The sequence below is a fragment of the Pyxicephalus adspersus genome, chromosome 1 (genome assembly GCF_032062135.1).
Source record: "Pyxicephalus adspersus chromosome 1, UCB_Pads_2.0, whole genome shotgun sequence".
NCBI classification, from domain to species: domain Eukaryota; kingdom Metazoa; phylum Chordata; class Amphibia; order Anura; family Pyxicephalidae; genus Pyxicephalus; species Pyxicephalus adspersus.
This window is the reverse complement of record NC_092858.1, coordinates 105,422,714-105,445,594: the sequence shown is the minus strand read 5'-3', so window position 1 is coordinate 105,445,594 and position 22,881 is coordinate 105,422,714. Positions and strand designations below refer to the sequence as shown.

The window sequence follows — 22,881 nt, the reverse complement described above, 5'->3', positions numbered from 1 at the left end:
TCCAGCAAATCCCATGCATTAATATCTAGTGTTACTGTATCATAGGTAAGAAAATTGTCTAGATTCTACCCATTCATTTTTCTGTCTACTGAGTTAGTATTAACTGATTTATATATCAGAATGTGACATTCCTTACACTGTTATATCAAAGCTTCATGGCTGCCAGCACTCCCCATTTCTTTACATATTTATCAGCCAATATTTATGTCTTTTCTCTTGCGTACAGTTGTTTCCAGTGCTACCAAATTTTATGTAATTTTCTGCAGGCTTTTTCATGTCACCAGATACTGTACATACTAGACTCCCTTTTATTTACTTTGCAGCTTTTCTATAACCTGCCACAGAAAGCCTAAATAATAATAAATTAATATTAATAAAATCTGTGCTGACACAAAAACCACTAGTTTATAAATTGCTTCTTTCAAAGCTTTGTTGACTTTGTAAAAATCTTCATGAAGATGCTATTAACTACATTGAAAATACAAAACCTATCACTTACTATAGTTACTGTATGTTTTCTAGATACATTGCTAAAGGGCCTGGTGTTTGAAACGTGTGCTAAAGGTAACTGTTATCCACAGCAACCAATTAGCTTTTCTCTGTCATTTTTACAGCCCAATTTTTTAAATAGGAATAGGTTGCTGAGGCAACAAGAAATTTAATCTTTAATGCACTTTTCACTCTTAAGAAAACTCCAATTAGCAATTATAGTTATTAGGAAAAGACTCACTGGGACTGATTAACTTGAAGAAAATGTGCAAGAACAAAGTGAATTTGCTCTGAAGAGTTTAGGCACACCCTTATTAAAGATTCACATTATGGTAAAGATGTTCATACAGCTAACATAATAATAATAATAATCCCTTCCCTTTATGATCCAGTAGATCCAAAAGAACACTCTTTGCCAGAGTCACGTGTTGTAGTGGGCACTTAATTTCAAGGTAAGTATGTGTGTGTATATATATATATATATATATATATATATATATTATACTGCCATCATTAAGGACAACATAAGTAAGTGTATTTATTATTGCACGCTTTAACGTGTATATAAACACTAACAATGAACTTCTGTTATTTGCTACCTTTTTAGTCTGTTGGCATCCAACTGTGAGTGATCTGTCTGATTTGTTCTAGAACTGTTTTAGCAGAGAAATATCTGTTGATCATGTCAGAAAATCCAGGCTTTCATCTATCCTGTCAACACTTCTCACTTTAACTCTGGAAGTCCAATAAGCCCCAGTATTCAGGAACTAAAGAATGATTAGTCCATGTTGTAAAGAATAAGTTAGTTGTGTTTGAGTATTTTAGCAAACCATACCCAGGCAGATCTGACACCACCAAAATGCTTTTGTGTTGTCAACCTATAACAGTGCATTTCTGGCAGATCACATGCATGTTTCCTTAACATAATAAAAGGTTTTAGAAACACGCATCTATTGCAGAGATGTTTTGCATATGTTTTTTTTTAGTTTGGCCCACATACATTTTAGATACTTTTTACATTTTCAACACAAGGATAATACTATTCACTCTATTGTTCCTGCATAAAAAGTGCATGAAAATGCCTACAGGATATAAAGTAGCCAATAAATATTAGACAGTCCTATTCTGACACTACAAAAGCCATCACATTATGTTTGTATGATGAACGTGTACTGCTTAACCCCCCTGGCGGTATGATTAAAGAGGATTTTTAAATGCAAAAGCGGTACATTTAAAAAACCTCCTTTTTACCGCAATTTCCTGCCCGGTCCTGCATGGTCCCGCCCTCCAGGCACGCACTCGCAAGCAGATGCCCAGCTGGCATCTGCTTCCCCTAGCCTCTCGTCCCCAACGTTCACACGCTGGGGACGCAGATGCCAGATGGGCATTGCCAGCCTGCACTGATGCCTGCCCAGCATCACCAGGAGAAGAAGACCCCGATATGGGCTGGAGAATGCCGCGAACATCGCTGGAGGACACCCCTGGTATTGGGAACAAGGCAGCAGTTTAAACCTCCCTGGAAATTCCGCCCCAAGGGTGGCTCGGGGTTACCGCTTTTTGCATAGAAAACCCACCCTGAGCCACACTCAGGAACACTGCCAGAGAGGTTAACAAACTCTATTTCTTATATGCAAGTATGTTTGATGTCATAGACAATTATATATCCCCATCATCACATGCATACAGTTATTGTACTCCCTGAAAAATTTTGGCCCATAACTATATCTATAAGTAGCACTCTCTTTGTAAATATTTACTTATCTGTAGGTCACTGTTTTACATTTTACGTCTTGGAAAATTATGCCACAATTAGGTTTCTAGTGTTTTTCAAAAATCCAATATACTCTGACAACAATGATGATACAACCTTGTGAATCTGTGCATAGCCTATTTAAAAAAAACTTTTAACAGAGTAAAAGGTACCTGACCTGATCAGAAGAATGCATTGGAGTAGTGCTATTCTGTTCACGGGTAGACCACAGTGTCAGCCAAAGAGACAGTCCAGCCCGGAAATGATGAAGGTAAACTGTTGTATTTCTTGTATTTCCTCTATATAGCCTCATCTGTGTTTAGCTAAAACATATCTGTAACCCGAGGGCAACTAGAATGTGCTATCACTGCCCTCTGAAGTTTAAAAGAAGCTTTTAAGTAAGGAGTACAACAAGGAAGTAGAATTTGTAGCTTAAATATACATTTGTGTGTCCTCTGGTCGTAATGTAAAGGTATTTCTGCTGCTGTCAGCTTTTAATTATAAGGAAACACTTTTACATTTAATAAGTAATTATAAGAAGGCAAATGACTGTGTGAGATGTTTAAGATACTGAAAACCTGCTTTATAATGTGGGCCTGTGTGTATAAGAAAAGAGAAAGAATAGGTATGGTTGCTTGGCACGTAAGAGAGAATTCCGGAATTATTGTAGAACATGTTGTATGTCAGGAAATCCTCTTTAGTATTGTTTGTGAATATAATATTTTAACTTTAGCCTCCTATTAAATTAAGATAACTAAATAATAATTTTAAACCTGATTTTAAGTTGCTAAGTCTCATCTCTATCTCCTTTTAAGTACTGACTATTGTCATACTTTCCTGTTAAAAATGACTTGAGTATATAAGGAAAATACTTAATAAAATATTAATGCACTTGTACTTTACTCCGGAGGTGCTTTATAGGATCTCATATTGGAGAATGGTTAATGACCTATTAGGGGAGCTGTTTGAAAAACCTATTCACCTGGATATATTGACCCATTTATTGGGGCTTCCTTTCAGCGATCTTCCTAAACCCCATAAACGTTTATTGGCTCATATTCTTTTTCCCAGGTACTTGAAATCTGACTCCCTCCCCACATGGACAGCACTCCTTGACCGTATAAAGGATATTCAGCTCATGGAACACCTCACAGCAAGGCTGCATGACCGCCTTGATAAATTTAAAGTTGTTTGGGCTCCATGGGAGACATTTATCTTGAATCACGCTGGAAGGTTTGATCGGGGACGGCCCCCAGGCACACCTATCTCTGTGTAAAGGTAATAATTTAGGAAGTCATGACTGAATTAGGTTGTAGGCCCGACCCAGTCCCTCCCCCACCCTCTTTTCTTCTTCCTTTTTTACAACGGGCCAACAAATACGATTTAACTATCTTCAGTGGTCATAAACCACAGTATTACGCACATATTTTTCATGAAGAAGACCTACTTTCTACTACATTGGGTCATGTTCATATTACCCTGACATCTTGATAAAGGTCTGCCTTTTTTAATATTGTGTTGAAACAATATTTTTTTGTATGCACCTACTGCTTTGTAAACACGAACTGTTATATCAATCAAATTGTATTGTGCATCTACTACTGTTTGTTTTATATTCTTGTTGTGTCTTTTCTTTGAATGTCTCGCCTTTTCTTTCTGTTTCCTGTACTCTGTGTTGTTTAATGTTTTTGGTTACTGTACCTGTAATTTATCTCTCTGTTGAAAAATTCAATAAAAATTAATTTGTAAAAAAAACAAAAACAAAAAAAAAAAAACGAGGCTAACTGGTATAAAAAACAAAGCAAAGAAGAATTCAAACTGAAAATAGTTATACTGTAACTGTAAAAAAACATATATTACCATTGGGGCAAGGTAAAGTCATTACCACAAATTTGTTTTTCTTGCTGACCATGATATGCAAGTCAAAAATACTTATTTTCACCTCTATACAGAAATCCAGGAAAGAGATTTATTTCTGTATCTTTAAAGTCTTCTTTGTTGACTTTGTGAATTTTATATGTGTAATCTCTACATGCTTATCGATTTGTCTTTCCAAAATACAGTGTTAATGGTAAAAGAGAACACATTTCACATGGTGATACAGAAAGCAGAAATGTTACCAGGTAATGAAAACAGGTCAAGGGAGTGGTATGGGATCGGCTAACAAGAAAAATATGGTAAATAAACAAATATATCTTAACATAACATTTTTGCATAGAAATTCTTTTGTCACTGATAAGGTCTAGAATAAAGCAATGCCACAAAAGCCCAGATAGGACATGCATTTCATGTCTATTGTAGCAACGTGTTACAACTATGTAAAATCTGTATCTTTGTACATACACATTAAAATCATGTACCTAAATAACCAAGGTATTCTAACTTTCTGATATAAGTTCTCAACGATCCCACCGTGGCAGTGCTCAAAATGCGATTACCCCAGCACTTTGATCTAATAATGCTTCTTTTGCTTTGCACAAACGTCTTGTCTATCAGTCTTTGGACCATGGAGGAGATAAAGGCTTTGCATGGGCCTTTACACAGACTGAACTGGGACACAGCAAACGTTCTTGCCATGGCACATACAGATGTGCCATCCTGGGTGACCTGGATTACCTGTAAAAAGTGAGTGGGTGCAGGTATCACCTCTTGCTACTGTACAGCAGCAGTAGTGACAAGGGCAATATCAAAATGACAGACTAATGAAAAATCAGCAACAATAAGGAGAGAGAAATGGTCTGTGGTAAAACCATTCCCTCTTTAGGAGTTGACTTGATGTTACCCCTCCTGTCTAACTCTTTATGCTTTCATTTGCATCAAAGAAGATAAAACTAATACCCGATCACTTACTCTTTCTATCTGGACAGAATTTAATCACAAACATGCGTAATTGACTTGGTGTTACACTGTGGTAATTGCGTGTTTACCTAATTTTTAGCAGTTTATATTAGTTATTATACATTAAAAATATGTACAAAAAGCTTTGTGAATAAATAAAGTGACCAAAAATATAGGTAGTATACTTTAGAGTTATTGTTCAGGGTGATCAGTAATGTTTTATCTTATCCTAATAGTCATTATAAGTACCAACTCCAATTTTTGACTTCATAGTTTTTATAAATATGTCCTACAGCAAGAGTGCCCAACCTACGTGGCTGTCAGATCCGGCCCTCTCTTTATTCCCTCTCTGCTTGTTGTCTTGTGGGGGATGGGGCGCGTGCATCTCCTATGTTCCTCTATGAGATCCTGCTACCAGGAGAGGGAGCTTCCTGAGCATCCTCAGTGTTAGCTCCCTGACAATGGACACATATTATAGACCTGGCAATCAGCTGTGGCTGCTCCCTGCCCACCTTGTACTGTGAGATAATCCCAGCAGCAGGCGAGCTGTGTCTGTGTCCATACTGTTGTCATTAACCTCATGTATAAAACTTCATATTCCCTACACTAATGATCATAGAAATGTGACATTTTCAGGGTACAAAGGGGACCATGGGAGTTATTATCCTAATTCAGCCCCCTAAACATAACAAGTTGCCAGATATGGGTCAGAAGCATAAAATCCTAATAACAATCAGGGATATTTTATCATTAGGGGGGCCATTTCAAGACTAGGGTCCCCCTGGGGGCCACTTTTATGGCAATCAGCATTAGGGTACTGCCAATTGTCTGTGTGCTGTGGTGACCCTTGAAGTTCACAAAACTTAAAGGCCTGCATTCAGATTGGTGGTGAGGTTGTGGTGCGGTTATCCCTTGCTCAGGGGCGAGGCTCAGGGGGGAGGCTCAGTACAGCTCAGCTCAGTACTGCTCACTGTCTCCTGGAGTCAAATCTGCAGATGCTGCGGTGCGAGGGACTGAGCAGCTGATGGGGTGTCTGTTACACATAGCTAGCCACTTACCTTCTCTGAACCCCAATTTCTCTGTAACAGAGGGATGTTAGCAACTGGAAATGTGGGGGCCAGTAGGAAACCCTTTTTGTCCCCCCTTTCCCCATTAAAAGGTTTACCCATCATGTCATTCTACCCTGTCAAACATATCTATCCCCTTATTCACTATGAACCCCAATTACTCTGTAAGAAAAGGGAAAAAGTGCAAGTGCAGGACTCTTGTGGCTAACTCCCCCTAAAATTTCATCACTATGACACCATCACAAGATACAAAAATACAAAATACCTGTCATACCATGCTACCCTTTCACACATAGCTGGCCACTTGCCTTCTGTGAACCCCAAATTCTTTTGAACAGTAGAGGAAGGGAAATGTAGAATAAGTCGGGGACTCTTGGGGCTAACCCCCCCCCCCATCAAAATGTTATTACTCTTACCATATCATAGTCCCCTGTCACATTTAACTGTCTGCTTATGTTCTTTCAACCCCGATTTCTCCTGAAAGGGGAGCTATAGGTATATTAAAATGTAGAATAAGTGGGAGACGCTTGTGGATATAAAATTTTATTGCTGCGGCACCATCACAAGATAAGAAAAACTATAGCTATTGTACTAAGCTACTCTGTCATACATATTTTGCCACTTACCTTCAGTGAACCCTAATTTCTCTGGAACAGGAGGATGTAGGGACCTGAATATGTAATAGTAAGAACATGTCTTCCTTGGTTATCTGTCACATGAATTGCATTTCTCTGGAAGTATTCATTGCAGAGATTTTGGGGTACAAAGAAGGTTAGCAGCCCCCTATAACTGACAGGACCCATTGTATAGTGTAGTTTCTGCTCTTTGGTAAAGAAATGGTGAGCAGGGAGCAATATATGACCGGCCAGCACTGTATGATAGCTTTAGTTTTGTATCTTTCTTTCTTAAAAAGGGCATCAAATTGTGAATGCAAAATTTCTTGATTTGTCATCTCTTTTATTTGGTGCATGTATGTTACGTTAACAGGAAACATTTCAATTTAATTTCATATTAAATTAAAACTATTCTAGTTTTAAACATACATATTTAATCTATGCAAGTTTTATCCTAATGTCAACAGATGACAATTTGTCAAAATCTGTCATGAAAATGTCAACAAATGAAAAAAGGTTGGGCACCACTGTCCTACAGGATAGGCTTTGTGTTTGTAATATTACTATTACATCATATTCACCTTTACTTTAGGCTTACCTCTGCAGCAAGATAATTCCCAGTAGCAAGATGTTTAAATCGATAAAGACTGTTCCAGTGACCTGCTCCCCCTCTACAAGGATCATGATGAACAACCTGCAAAAAAAGATAGATATCATGTAATCTGTTAAGACATCACAAAGGCCTTTCAACTGCTTTTTCTGCTGTTTTGACAGTTGTCTAATCTTAAAAGATTTCTATTACTAGCTTAGAAAGTCTTCAACTGAATTTGTAATTCCAAATAATGGAGGCAGACAGGATTTTTGCATTAATATCAGATAAGTTCTATCTTTTGTCAGTTATTTCCCTCACATAAATAATAACACATAAACAATACATGTATGATCAGTACTAAACATACAAAAAGAATACCACCACCTAGAAAAGTGAAATCAATTATATTTTAGCCCATGTTTCCATGAGTTTATGGTATGTAACCATTCTGAAATGTGTAGGAGATAAAGGCAGTACTGACTTTTAGTCTTTGCAATTTTTACGTCTGGACAGAGTGTTGTGATCCTTAAAATGGGAGATGCTATGCTTGTATATTGGGATTGCTTACAGTTAGACACACAATTAGCTTTACTTGACTTCTTTAAAGGAAGGTTTAATAAAAGAAAACGTCTGCCACTGTTGACCTCTTTTTTTTTAAATGCTATTTAACTAGCTGACCCAAAACAAGATCACAGCTAGAGAAATCAGAAGAATGAAAAATCAAGTCAGAAGTTCTTTTCTGAATTATTTGCTAAATAGAGATTCAGAAAGTATTGAGGAGTTTGTTTCAACATATTTTTCAAAACTCAACAGTAAAAGCCTAAATACATTCTAGTGCAATGTAAAGTTACATAGTAGTACATAGATTTCAACAAAACAAAACTGGCTTTTTTAGGATAAGATCACTAATTTCCAACCAGGTCTAAATTTTTGTGTACTTAAAGTTTATGATGTAGTTTACTCTTACCTCCACTTCCCAGAGAGCATTGGAACTAGTAGCTGATGTGGCTGACTGCCGCAGAGTAGTGCGTAGAAAAACATGGAGTTTAGACTTGTATTCATCACACGTAAGAAACTTCTCCTGCTCAGCATGAAAGAGACGAACTACATCCCCCTACAGAAGGATAATAAAAATGAGTATACTTTACATAAATCAGTAAGATGAAGACAATATATGGATTACAGAAAGCAAGTACAAAAACAGGTATATATTAAAAAATGAGGAAACCGCAAACTGAAAACTGTTCAGTATTGCAAATTGTCAAAATAGTTTTATGGTACCATTTATGTGCAAGTATGTGTGTTGAAGAAAAAAACATTTATGTGTAAAATAACTTCTGTCCCCTAGGCTGGTTTTGTCCCTGTCAAACCCAACAGTTGTTCCATTAATCTTTTAGAACAGACTTGTGTATTCTTGCATATGAAGCTCATTCAAGCTGTAAACATGTAATTGTCATCTTTAGTCTCTTAACAATAGTTGTAATACTTCATAGAAATATACTATGACAATCATTTCTCAGTAAGATGTGTTTCTTCAGAAAAACCTAGTATTTATAGATAAAAAAATCTACAAAAAGGCATGTGTTATGAATCTTTCAGGATAGACACAGTGGAAAGTGAACAACCTTTACAGATTCCAGGTAGTAGGTGGTAATAGTCATGAAAACATTTCATTAAGGATTCTTGCTATGAAGCCTTTAAACACAAAGGACTGGTCATTTTCAAAGTTTATTTTTAGTTATAGGTGAAGTCTAGATCAGTGATTTTCAACCACTGTTCCGTGGCACACTAGTGTGCCGTGAGAGATCTTCAGGTGTACCGTGGGAAATTATCCAATTATCATTGTCGAGTGCATGTGCTGTAGTGACTGGCAGAGTAATGTAATACTCTTCCATGTCAGTGGGTGGCAGTAGGTAGCTCAAGCGCCTTGTTTATTTTTAGAGGCGAGAATTAGCTACAAAGTGTAATTTTGTAACATTTTTGATTTGTGGTGTGCCGCAGGATTTTTTTAATGTAAAAAATGTGCCGTGGCTCAAAAAAGGTTGAAAAACACTGGTCTAGATGACTGAGTCAGACCTTGGTTTCTTATATGTCTAGAACATTTTAACAAGTAAATCTCACATGCCATCATTTTGGACTCCACCCAGAAGATTTGAGTAGTGCCATCATTCTTTGCTTCTGCCAGGTATGTTTGCATTTTCCATAACATTAAATACAAATGAATAAGAAAGAAATTATCAAATCAAATTTAACTTCTATAACCAAAATAAGCAAAGATACAGCAGCCAAGTATCACTACTAATTGAATGGCTGGGCACGGTCCTCTCCTCTTGTGTCACTGTCTGTATCTGTCTGTCATTTGCAACCCCTACTTAATGTACAGCGCTTATTACAATTTTAGACATGTAAAGCGAATCTATCAGAAAAGGGGTTTACATAGAGCTGTGAAAATGTTAGTTTGACATCTTACCCCCTTAAGAACATCCTCCATGTAGTCTCGGTACTGCATGAAAAGATTAATCTTCCAACTGGTATTTGAATTCAGTGAATTAACCTGGATGGAAAGCAAAGCATTACAATACAATTAGTGTTATTCTTTCTTTGGAGTTAACCTATCAATCATGACTAATAGTTTTTAAAAGTTATCTAAATACCAGACAATCCAAATTGCCTGCCACTTTCTTTGTTAATCAGAATACCTCCCCTGTGTGCCCCCCATAACAAGTTTAACTTTGCTACTAGGGACCCAACTGTTCTAACTTTACATCTATGCCCATTCAACTGTCACGCTCTGTCTAATAAGAGTTCTTGATTGCTCTGCATTGAGACTTTCATTTAATATGAGAATGTCAGCCTGTGAAGCATAGCGCGAAAGCCAGCTCCTGAGTAAAAAAATAAAATTAGTTTAATTGGGCAGTCCTGAACATGGGTCACTGACCCATAAAGTTCTGATTATCTGACAAGAGGTAAGAGGTGCCAAATACAGGTGTCAAAATGATTATAAATGAATAATACATGTTTTAGACGTTATAATGTGCTTGTATTTCGGGTAAAATAATGTATAGTGTTTTCCACTTTAAGTTCTATTTAGGCCAGCAGACTAGCAGCATGAAATGGAACAGTTGGCTTGGTAAATTATTGATCAAGCAATCTCCATATTAAAGAAACAATTTGAATAGTATTTCCATCTTAATTGCAGACAAGTATTTGAATAAATTGAGACAGCTATTCTTTTTGTCAAAACAGAAAGAACAATTGACCAAGGTACATCTATTCCACAAAGGAAAAATTGAGCACTATAGCAATCAATGAGAATTACTTTATTTCCGCAGAATTTTAAGGTTGAAAATTGTAAGGAGTATAATTTTGCTGAGTTTTGAATTTAAGTTGTTTTGGTGTTTTTTGCTATATTTTGAAGATAATTGAGTTGTGTCGAAACTAGTTACATCCTCTGTATCAGTAGGTCAATATTTGCTCCATCCTTACCTTGAAGTTTCTTAACTTGAAACATCTTGCTCAGCAAAGTTGTTAAGTTTTTTGTTATTGACTAACTACTAAAGCTACGTACACACTTCCAATTATTATCGTCGGAAAACGAACGACGAACGTTCCTGCACGATATATATGAACGATTGTATAGCACCGATACTGCACATAGAGGTAACGACACGATCGTTCGTAGATATTGTACACACAATAGATACGATCGTTTAAGCGATAGAGGAACTATGTGCACGACAGGAAAGTGAACGGACGTTCGTTCATCACGCATGCTCTGAACATGGACGATCAACGAACGACCGTACACACGAACGATGTTCAACGATCGTCGTCCAATCCGATCCGCCGGTCCGGTCGTTCGTTTCCAGCGAATTTCCTCGTTCGTCGGCGTCGTTGGTTACTTTTTTACGAACCATTTTTTGCCCAATCGATCGTTCGTCGTTCGATTGGAACGATAAAAATTGGAAGTGTGTACGCACCTTAAGGGTTTTCCACCTTGTTGTCTGACTAGATAAACTGCAATGTGATAATAAAGTTTTGAGAAGAAGTGATATAACCTACATGCTTGAGCTGCTTGTGTGTTAATCACTCCTCCCAATGCGTTGAAAACAGAGGTCATGATAGAGAGGGAAATATTGATCTGGGATCAATAGGAAATCGCCTTAACAAAAATACATTGTTTTACAGTGGCAATATTGTTATTGTATTATGATACAGCACTGTAAAATATTAGTGTGTACATCACCAACTGTCATTCAGATACCACAATCAGCCTATTACCTAAGACCACAACCTGGGTTGTATTTAAAATTACTATACAAACTGATGAGTCCCAATTAATTGGTCAAATACAATTTGCACCCACATACATGTTATTATGCTGTAAACATTAGACTTAATTCGTGTGACAACAGATGTGATCTACCAAATCAAGGGGGTTTACTAAGCCCTTGATCTTTTTTGGGTCAGTACTGTTTAAAGAATCCTAATTATAATCTAAGCAGCCAACACAACCATATACTACAAAGCCATACTAATTCAAAGTTAATCCCTTTTACATCATTTAGGTTTCATTGAAAATATATTTAAAAAAGAGGCAGCAGACTAAGGCAACACTGTTAGAAAGCACCCTCCGGGCGTAAGTACCCAGGTGATACCTCACCGCAGGAGGGCGCGCAAAACCTATTCCCTCCGGTGGCTGCGCTCACAGTAGCACTGGGGTTGTAGGATTAGTACCCTGTAAGATGCAGCATCCCTGTGGCTGTTTCCCTCAGCATCCTCTGCACTGGGGCTGCACAGCTGAAGTGAATTGAGCTGTGTGCAGCTGATTGCTGAGTAGTTCCTGCTAATCCCAGGCTGTCATTGGCTGCTGGGGCTTTATAACCTCTCTGCTCCCAGTCTGAGGAACCTGTGCCTGAGGTGTCTGCTGGGTGGACTGATTTCCTGTGTTCTGACCTTGGCTAGTTTTTGGATTCCTGCCTTTTACTCCGCATGCATGGCTCTGCATTTAGTGGGCGCCGGGTCGGCTGCCGGCCTATCTCCAGACACGATCCTTTGCGCATCCCTGGGGCAACCGAGTGCTGGGAGACACAACCAGTCTCTCGAGGCTGAGCGGGGGCTGCTATAGGCGAAGGCTGCAGCATAGATTGGGGGATTGGTCTCTGGGGAATACCAACATAGATCCGGGCCTTACAAACACATTACGAAAAGAAAAAAACTCTCACTCAGACACTGTACATGCTTATGACTGTGTTATTTCTTGATACCTTTCATTGCATTCATGTGTGCTTAATAAGGAGTGGATCGCACTGCTGATTAATGAAATAGTTCACATGTATGTAGGAAATGTAGGCAAATAAAATCTATTGTATTTTAATAATCACTTAGTCACCTCTTTGCAACCAGGGTTGTCAGAGAGCTCATAATTGCTAGCATGCAAGGGCTGTCCGGCATTGACTGGGTTAAGGTTCACTTTATCGCCAACCACCACCTGTAATAGAGATATTAGTTGTAACTTTAGTAAATATATCATTGATAAAATACAATGCAGTCCATGTATTTAAAATACTTTACTTATGTTTGAGGTTAATGGAGTTAAATAGACCATTAAAAAAAAAAAAAAAAAAAAAAAACAGTTTTGTCTGCAGTTTTCCCTCACATTATCTCCATTACTGCGCAACTTCCAAAATGGCTGAATAAAGAGCCAGGATCCTTCGTTTCCATTGGCATCAAGTGTTACCCGCATGGCATTCTTCTCCAGCAGTGCAGGAAGACGCTTGTTCACAGTGAGGTATTTGTTACTTTTCATGTGCAGCAGCTGTAACATAACACAGGTATTGTATATATGTTAGTCAATCATACAGTTGTCATTCAATGTGTCTTTTGCAAACCCAATGCTCGACAAAATGACAATAATAATACTATGAACTTAGGACACAAAAACAACATTGCAGACCATCTGTCCAAATTATTGTCATATACTACTGAGCGTTAATGTGCATTGAGTGAAGGCAGCCAAAACTGAGACAGAGCTGCTAACAAAAAGCATCTGAGGAAAATGTGGCTTGCCATTTTTTACGCATCACACCATATTGGGCCTTGTTTATTAAATCTTTCCTTGAGAAAATAGACATGGCTGAACCTCAGTGATCCAGCAAACCTGGAGTGTATTTTTAAAAAATATTTTGGTATTATTGGCAAATGTTTTCAATCCTGGACCAGATCCATTAAAGGTTTGCTGGATCATAGTCTCATCATCAGTTTTGGAGAGCTTTAATAAATCAGGACTGCAGTATTGCTGCAGTGCAGATATATTGCTGGGCTTTATGGTGACACAACTTTTTGGTCGTGACAACACAGTGACAACATTTTATTGGATGGTAATGCAACATTTAGGTGTGCATCCAACCTTAAAGCTAATATAAATACTACAAAATATGTTAAAAATATTATAAAAAATAAGTTACATATACAAACAAAATTGTTTGCAAAAATACAACATTAGTATTCTCAAAAATATATAACTTGTTTGCTGCATTCTATTTAGGTAAATAATAAAGAAAAGTCACTGTAGGAAGTTCCCACAGAAGAATATATAAAACACACTGGCTGACCAGCCATTTCTAAACATTGGGGCTTATTCAGGAAATCCAAACAAAGAGCAAAACAAATGTGCAAATACCAATGTATCACATTAATTGTTCAGACATAGGCCCTGATTTATTAAAGCTCCCCAAGGCTGGAGAAGATACACTTTCATCAGTGAAGCTGGGTGATCCAGCAAACCTGGAATAAATCAGGGCCATAATCTCTTCAGTTCCCTAATTATAGTAAAATGAAATCTGATTGGTATATTTTCTTTTTAATACTCTAATTAAACTTTCTCTTGGCACATTAAACAAGCTTCACTAAACCTAATTAGCTATCATTATTTCAAAAAACAGACCAGCATAATTTCTGACCTAAATTACTATCTTCCCTTAACCACTTCAGCCCTTGAATGTAGAAGATATGTTCTCAAAGAATTTCACACAGTTTACTTGATGTTTTTCCTATCCCTGCTATGGCTCTCCATATCACTTATTACATTGCATTTGCGAATGTCAAACTGTAGTTGCTCCTTTGTGAAGTGACACTAGCAGATAGCCCGTAATTGTCCCTAAATAATACAAAATTTCAGTCATATATGGCTCTAAGATGTTATTATAAAACTGTATATGACGTGTATATGACTGTGATGTTATTATAAAAATGTATATCAGTTAAATAAACTTTGCAAGTAAAAAGTTAAGTTAAAAAAATCTAACCATTGAATAACCATTGGTCAACCCTAAGAATTCATAATTTCTTCCTCATTTTCCCCTTAGTTAATAATTTATCAGTTGATTTTGATGACTATTTTTACTGTTTATATTTTATTGTTTTCTTTGGAGTGTCACATAAAAATTGGGCAATTTTAAAAAAGCAGAATAGATAAATAGAACAAAACAAAATAGAGAAGTAGAACAAATTACATTGAAAACAAAAATGCATGACACTATTGACAAAAGAAACTCTATTTTGTCCCCAAAAAACGTGTATATATTACAAATTTACTTCCAAATAAACACGCCCATAGCTAAAGTTCAAAAATAGCTGTCATTGTCTAAAGGTGGTATTATGGTATAAAAAATAAAATTGTTTAGGAGTCAGTTCAACCAAAACACTTTGAGGTGTCAGAATTGTACCTATTTATCTATCTATCTCTATACTATAGAAAGTAGTGTCATGTAAATGTTTTGCTTTAGGGGAAAGCACAGTACAAAGTTGAAAAAACCAATGATGTTTATTTTTTATTTAAGATAATTCAAAAAAACTGACACCTGAGTGAAAATTTTAACCTCTAAACAAACCAACATATAATTTAGTAACTTTTTATTTAAAACAATTCATAGTTTTACAGGTCAACATTTCAAAAGGAAAAAATACCGAACAAATGTATAAAACCCTACATTTTTCCTCAAAAATATAAACAGATATACACATATATATAAAAAGAATATATTAGAACATCAAAAAAAATAGTTGTGGTCACCGCCTGGTCAATGACCAAAAAGTTTAAACATATAGGTAATATTAATATCAGTTTAAAGAGCCTGTTCACCAATGCTAGAAGTCTAGCAAACAAAAAAGAGGAGAAGGAAGCCTTAATGAGGAAAATTATGACTTAGTTGGCATTGCTGAATCCTGGCTTTGTTTATGGCTGGGCTGTCAATATTCCTGGTTATACTCTGTTTCGTAAAGACAGAGTCAAACGAAAGGGTGGTGGTGTCTGTCTGTATGTGAGACGTAATCTAAAAGTGAATGTGAAAGAAGAAATTGCAGATGTAACACGGGATGAGGTTGAGGCATTATGGGTTGAGTTGAATAACACACAAATATTATTGGGAGTCAGCTATAGGCCCCCCAGTGATAGATAACTGGCTTAAAGACGGCATCCTGAGAGTTGTAAATAAGGATTCATACTCTGAATGGTCTAAAATTATTAGTGGTGTACCCCAGGGTTCAGTGTTGGGACCTTTACTGTTTAACATCTTTAGAAATGATATAGAGTTTGGGATTAAAAGTACCATTTTTGTGTTTGCAGATGTTACCAAACTATGTAATGGAATTAAGTCCATACAAGATGTCTATAATCTACAAGCAGACCTGGATGTACTGTTTGATTGCCAAGTGGCAAATTACATAAATGTAAAGTTATGCACTTAGGGGCTAACAACATGCATACTGTCTGGGGGAAATACATTTGGAGGAGTCAGAAATGGAAAAAGATCTGGGGGTTCTGGTAGATCATAGACTAAAAAACAGCATGCGATGACAAGCTGCAATATCTAAAGCTAGTAAACTACTTTCTTGTAATAAAAGAGGAATAAACTGCAGAGATGGAGACGTTATCCTGCCCCTGTACAAAGCATTGGTCAGACCACATCTGGAATATGCAGTCCAGTTTTGGGCACCAGTTCACAAAAAGGACATTGTGGAATTGGAAAGAGTGCAAAGAAGGGCAAATAAATTAATGAAAGGAATGGAGGAGGCTCAGCTATGAGGAGAGATTAGCTGAAATGAATCTATTCTCCATTGAGAATTTAAGAGGGGATATGATCACCCTGTGTAAATATATAAACGGTCCATAAAGGAAACTCTCTTTCCCATTATTCACTTTAAGATCATTACAAAGAACAAGAGGGCATTGTTTGCGTCTGGAGAAAAAGAAGTTTTTAGCTCCGGATAAGGAAGGGATTCTCCACTGTTAGGTCTGTGAAAATGTGGAATCAGCTCCCTCAGGAAGTGGTTTCAGCAACTACTATAGATTGCTTTAAGAAAAATCTGGATGTTTTTCTAGAAGCACAAAATATACCTGGGTATTAAGGCTTTAGGTTAAGATAACAGAGACTGTTGATCCAGGGAACATCCGATTGCCTCATGGAATCAGGAAGGTTTTTTTTTTCCCCTGTTGAAGCAAATTGTACCAAGGGTTGTTTTACCTTCCTCTGGACCAACTATGTCTTATAGAGTTTTATATTTGGGATATATTTATTTCCCTAGTGGTTGAACTTGATGGACTTATGTCTTTTTTCAACCTAACCTACTATGTAACTATGTAGGTGTCACGGTCCCTTCCGTGACAGAAGTTTGAGGATCTGTCAGACTAGCTGCATGTGTGATTATCTGACAGCCTCTTTGGTTTTACTTGTTGCTGTGTTGTTGTGGGTAATGACCACTCCCCTTGTATCAGGTGCAGATGGGGCTCATTACTGCTCTTCCATTTAGTCTGGCCTCACACTTCATGCTGTGCGGTTAATATTCACTACTGGGATGTGAATAGCTGGAGTGTCCTGCCATTCTGAGTTCCTGTTGATTTCTGCTTATAAGATAAGTTGCTGTTCTTTTGGTGTATTGGTGTTTTGTTTAGGTATTTGTTGTTTACTAGGCCTCAGGGAGACACTGGGTCCTTCATAGGGGAAGGGACCAGCAGTCTCAATCCAGACCCTACTGCTAGGGTTGTGCAGGGCTAGCAGGGCCTAGGTTCCTGGGTATGAGTATCCCTACCTTCAGGGGATGCTCATATGGTTAGGAGTCAGGGCTGGATTAGTCTTTTGCAAGGGGTGACCATTCCCTTTTCCCTAGGTATTTGAGGCTTAGTAGTTTATACACCTTCCTGTTACCCTCCCCTCCCTGTCATTCGTGACAGTAGGCAACATAGGTACATGGTTCAAAGTTCCTATACCCTTAGCAGGTTTAACCACAAATTGAATAGTGATGGGTTTTGCAGAAGAAGACCACTTCATCAGACTTTGTGACACACTAAATAGATGTCAGGCTAATGCTTTAGGTGTATGCACTAGAATGACACAAACTGTAGATCCAAGGCCAAAATTAGGGACCAAAGATATGATTCAGACTGAATAAAAAGGGTATAAGAAATGAATATATAGCCTGGAGAAACAGGAGTTCACCCCGAACTGAATATGGATCGAATATAACGTGAACATATAGCGTGGAAAAAGTCTGCCAAAAAGCTGCTGATATGGTCCGGTTCGGTCCGGTGAAATAGACCGTCAGCATGGCATGTGGATACAGTGCCAAAATTTAGGGTTTAAAAAAATGTAAGGTTTTATATATTTGTTTGGTATTTTCACCTTTTAGAGTGATGACCAGACTAAAAAAAAACACATGGACACATTAAATTACTTTTTAATTACAAAATCTGTTGTCGGTAGTCTGTGTCTTTCCCCTTTCCTTTTTTTGTCTCCCGTTTCACCCTAATTTGCCCATTAAACCTTTTCCAATGATAGTTTTACAGGATTGCATAAAAATGGCTTACCTGTATCACACTTCCATATTTCACCACCTCACCATGTACCTTCCTATTTTCCGTTTCATTTTGTTTTTGCTCCATTTGAGCAGCGTGCTACCAGTTAAAAAAAAACACATTAATCACAACTTCTGGGAACATAATAAATGTTAAATCCAAAAAATGCCACATATAAAAGCTAATATGACACTTTTTATATATTATATACTGATATATATTACATATCTGTTTTGATGCATTTATAATTATTATAACTATTATTACACAGCATTTATATAGCACCATCATATTCATATCATAAGCATGTCACTAACTGTTCCTCAAAGGGGCTCACAATCTAATGCCCCTACCTCAGTCATATGTCTTTAAAATAGTCTAAGGTAAATTTTGGGGGGAAGCCAATTAACCTAACTGCACATTTTTGGAATGTGGGAGGAAACCTGGAGAGAACCTGAAAACTTCATGCAGATAGTGTCCTGGCCGAGATTGGAACCTGGGACCTAGTGCTGCAAAGGCCACGTGCTGCCCATGATGCATTACAAACATTTAATCCTTATAGGCCTGCAGCATATAAAACATTCCTATGCCTTTTTATTAGGGCAAAAAGCAATATATAGACTACAAATTGCTACAGCAATCATTTCCCCCGTCACTTATCTGTCTTTACCAAAGCTAAATATACACTTCTTTGTAATAATGTACTTTTCTTTACATTAGCCTTTACAGAATCCCTACCTTTCATTATGTCATGTTCCCTTTCAGCAGTTGTTGGCTGTTCACCAAACAGCAATAATAAATAAACCTTCTAAAGATAATATATGATCATATAATCGAATCCTAATAATCTTATTATCTCTTATCTCTTTTTAGCTTACCTGCAGTTTTTGAAGGAGGAGAACATCTGATATCTTTTCTTTTTCTTGTTTAGCCTGTTTAGCTTTCCAGTATTGTTTTTGAGCAGAGTATCTGTTCATGGGACATACTTTAAACAAGCAGTCTAGAAAGACATGGAGAGAGAGACTAAGTTGGATGTTACATAGCTAGTCAGGTTGAAAAAAGACATAAGTCCATGAAATAATGTATATGAAAATAACAGTACAGTGCAAGCAAGGAAGCATCTGACTTTAAAGCAGAACCATTTTTAAATAAAAAGGGTAAACCAGGAGACAATTTTGCTAAAGGCTCTTCAACAATTCATACACACTTCCAGGTGTGCCAAATGCTAATCCCTTTGGGGCATGCAATTTTTTTTTTCTGACAGCCCCTACCTTACTAGAGGTCCTACTGAGGTAACAGCCGTTGGCTGGAATCATATAACACAGGGATTAAACAATCATCTCCTCAGGGAGTGTCAAATGCAAGATTATCTCCTCAAGTTAAGGACAGTTTTGACAGCTGATGGGACAGGTAAGGAAAAAACATTTACAGGTACAGTACAGATTTTCTTTTCCAAACTAGCAACAACAAATTCTTCACAATAATGGAATAGAATAATACAGTATGCATGCCCATGTTTTGATAGCAACACAACCCTCATATACTTTTTAAATATTTTAGAATGTAATGTTTCTCACCTCTAAATTTTTTGGGTGGGTTGTCAAGATCTCCGGCTGCTGGTTCCACCACACACCTATCATCAACCAATCTATACAGAAGCAAAAAAAATATATCTTTAGGTCTTATGAACATACCTCTCACCTTAGTTACTTGATTATCATGAATAGGATTTTAAAGAGCAAATACAGAGCAATAAGTAAAAGCCAACTCAATTAACCCTTATCTAATGTAAATTCTCTGCTCGATAGCCAAATCCCAGCCAGTTTCAGTGTGGTGGGTGGGTCTACTTCCTGAGGCATAAGAAACATAACTTTCTTTCCCTCTGTTTCATGCATCACCAGGTATATTCACAATAACATTGCAGATTTAGATCTAAATGCTACAATGGTGGAAGGGCTCTGAACTTCCTATCAGGTTTTGTGTGTGTACCAGGTAACATTGAGTCTACAGTGACAGTGTTTGGGAATATATTTATTACAAACAGAAAAGCAAGGGTGGTTCCCAGGTTACCAGATTACCAAATAATCAGCAGGTAAACTTACATCATTTTATGTATTTTAAGGCTTAACTTTTCATTTTGACAAACATTACAGGTAGTATTCACCAGTTCTAAGGAATCCTCAGCTTTTGGTTCTCTCCTGTGGGTGGTTATGTGACCAATGCCTCAGTTTCTCCAAAAGAGAAGAGCAATGTTAAGGCAGAGATGCTGACTGTCTGATTGTCTTTTAGCAAACAATTATTAGTCAAATGATCCAGTACCAGAAAGGCCATAAAACAGTGCCTCAAATTTTATCTGACCCTTCAGGATACAGATATTGTGACAGTGTCTCAAATTGTGATTACTATATGGCTTGCCATTTCTCCTAAATTGGTGACAAAACACTGATTGCGAAATGAGAGGTATCCTGTAAGCATGTCTTTACTATATAGTCTTCTAAAGATTAAAGGTACCAGCCTATGTAACCAGACAGGTAAACCACTGCTTATCAGTATCCATTTACTCCCAAACCGTTTCGCTCAAGCTTTTTGTTGATGATAAGCCAAACCACATCAATACGCACACTGCATGTTCTAACCAATTTATCCTTTGCAAACTATCCAAATACTATCAGCTCATTCAGATCCATTCCACAGTAAATACTGAAACTTACAGATTGCGTAATCACAATTCATAAGCTGTCCATATACATGTATTTCTACAGCTGAATAAAGGGAGTTTTAAAATAGGAGAAAAGTAAATAAGTAAAAAAAGTAATGAATTAAAAGTAAATATTGACCATGATCTGGAAATACATATACATTTAGGTTGCTTTTTCATGTAGGTATACTAGTTCAGATGGAGGCCCTTGGCAGATTTTTCAGCTCTGTCTTAGTGTTTCAAGCCTTCGGCAGTTTTCATCTATGTGGTATGGTGTATCTGAACAATGATTTCTTTCTTTTAATTAAAACTGTTAATGAACACTACATGTAATGAAAAAGAAAAGCTGTCTGGGAAAGCAATCTTTTTCATTGCGGAATCTAATAAAAATGTCTCTTCCTACTTAAAACCTTTCCCATGAACCTTTTCATAACAGTTATTGATTTCAAAATCTGGTTAATTAATAAGGATTAATTGTACATTTGCAATACCTTAGCAATACTGTAACTTATCCAGGAGACCACTGCTGTTCAAAGTGACAAAAAAAAACAGTGATTCAAAAAGAGTGAAAATTTTCCATTGGGAATACTTGCTATAGTGCTAGCTGTCTTAGGCTGCCTACACACACATCAGATAATCATCACCTAAGGTCGTGCTCATCTTGGCGGAGACATGTGTAAAGTGGGATCTCTAAACGGCGATTGGGAATGACCACTATAAATGCCAATGCTTGTCCCCACCCCTCCCCGTCTCTATTCCACAGAATGGCCACTGTTTGTACAGTATAGTTCCAGTAAACTATAAATCCTGACTATAAATCTTATAGACACATGTATGGATTACTATAATATAGGAATGATGGGAAATGTAGTCTGTTAACTTTTGTTCCTTCTACTTTAGGTGTCACACGGTCATGCCTGATTGATTACCCCACCAGCTAAATCCAGAGATTTAAAAGAGAGAGAGAAAATGAGCTGTAGTGCAGTGTGCAAACATTAGGTCCATAAACAGTACAATTCAAACACAGCAGAACCATATTGGATTATTAGGTGAAATAGAAGCCGATAGAGAGGCTTGCAGGGAGGAGAAGTTTATGAAGAACAATGAGAAGAATGAGAGTACAGTCAACGGTGACACTAAGACAACATGTCTTATGTGTGGTAAAATAAATGGTGGTGGTGATGTGCTCATTACAGTTTTAGTACTGTCAGGGAGAGATTTTGGAAAATCAGGAGGAAGATGAAGAGTTCAGTTTTATCCCAGTTGAGTTTTAGGTACGTCTTTGCCATCTGCAAAGAGGGGTGACAGGTGGCATGAAACCCAATCCATGACAGAGAAAGACAGGGAGGGGTGGATGGGTAGATTTTGGTGCTATCTACAGAGAACTGGTATTGTAGGACAAAGGAGAGGAGATATAAGGAAGTATAAAAATCATGGGTTAAATAGATATCATATAATCATTGCAGGAGATTTGGAACAAGCAGTCATCTAAATAAGAAGCAAACTAAGAAAACACAGTGTAGCCGTTACCAACAGATTGCAGGGTCGGGAATAAATCAGGGTGATCAACCAAGGCTGTGGAGTCGGTAGATAAATCCTTCGACTCCAACTCCTGAGTTTCTGGTACCCCTGACTCCTCTGTATTTTCAAGGTTTCTCATTTTATCTTCACACTTTTGCATTCAAACTTCACACTTTTGCAACCAAACTTCACAAAAAAATTTGGACCCCCTACTTATTCATAAATCAATACAATTTTTTCAAAATTAAATATAACACAATATTTTTACCATAAAAGTTTTTCTCAAGAAACATGAATAAAAATATATGAAAATAAATTGATGATTTGTCAATTATTATGTGTTTTACTTTATATAATTTTAAAACTAAATATCTTTATTTTATATTTCAATATTTTTATTGAATTTTCACAAAAATAGGTACATGTATTTCAACAAAAAAAACAAACAAAAAAAAAAAAA

The 22,881-nt window shown here is 37.0% G+C and overlaps 1 protein-coding gene across 2 annotated transcripts in view; it reads right to left on the bottom strand.

The window, feature by feature from the left end:
- ITPR3 (inositol 1,4,5-trisphosphate receptor type 3) overlaps positions 1–22,881 on the bottom strand; it is a 187,055-nt gene that overhangs the window by 141,186 nt on the left and 22,988 nt on the right. For both annotated transcript variants that reach the window (XM_072422560.1, XM_072422566.1), the window contains exons 2-9: positions 19,780–19,850; positions 19,081–19,202; positions 18,215–18,301; positions 13,010–13,168; positions 12,743–12,841; positions 9,821–9,904; positions 8,318–8,464; positions 7,357–7,452 (exon numbers count right to left, since the gene is read on the bottom strand). In XM_072422560.1, coding sequence (XP_072278661.1) covers positions 7,357–7,452; positions 8,318–8,464; positions 9,821–9,904; positions 12,743–12,841; positions 13,010–13,168; positions 18,215–18,301; positions 19,081–19,202; positions 19,780–19,850 — 865 coding nt within the window. The remainder of the gene's footprint in view (positions 1–7,356; positions 7,453–8,317; positions 8,465–9,820; positions 9,905–12,742; positions 12,842–13,009; positions 13,169–18,214; positions 18,302–19,080; positions 19,203–19,779; positions 19,851–22,881) is intronic.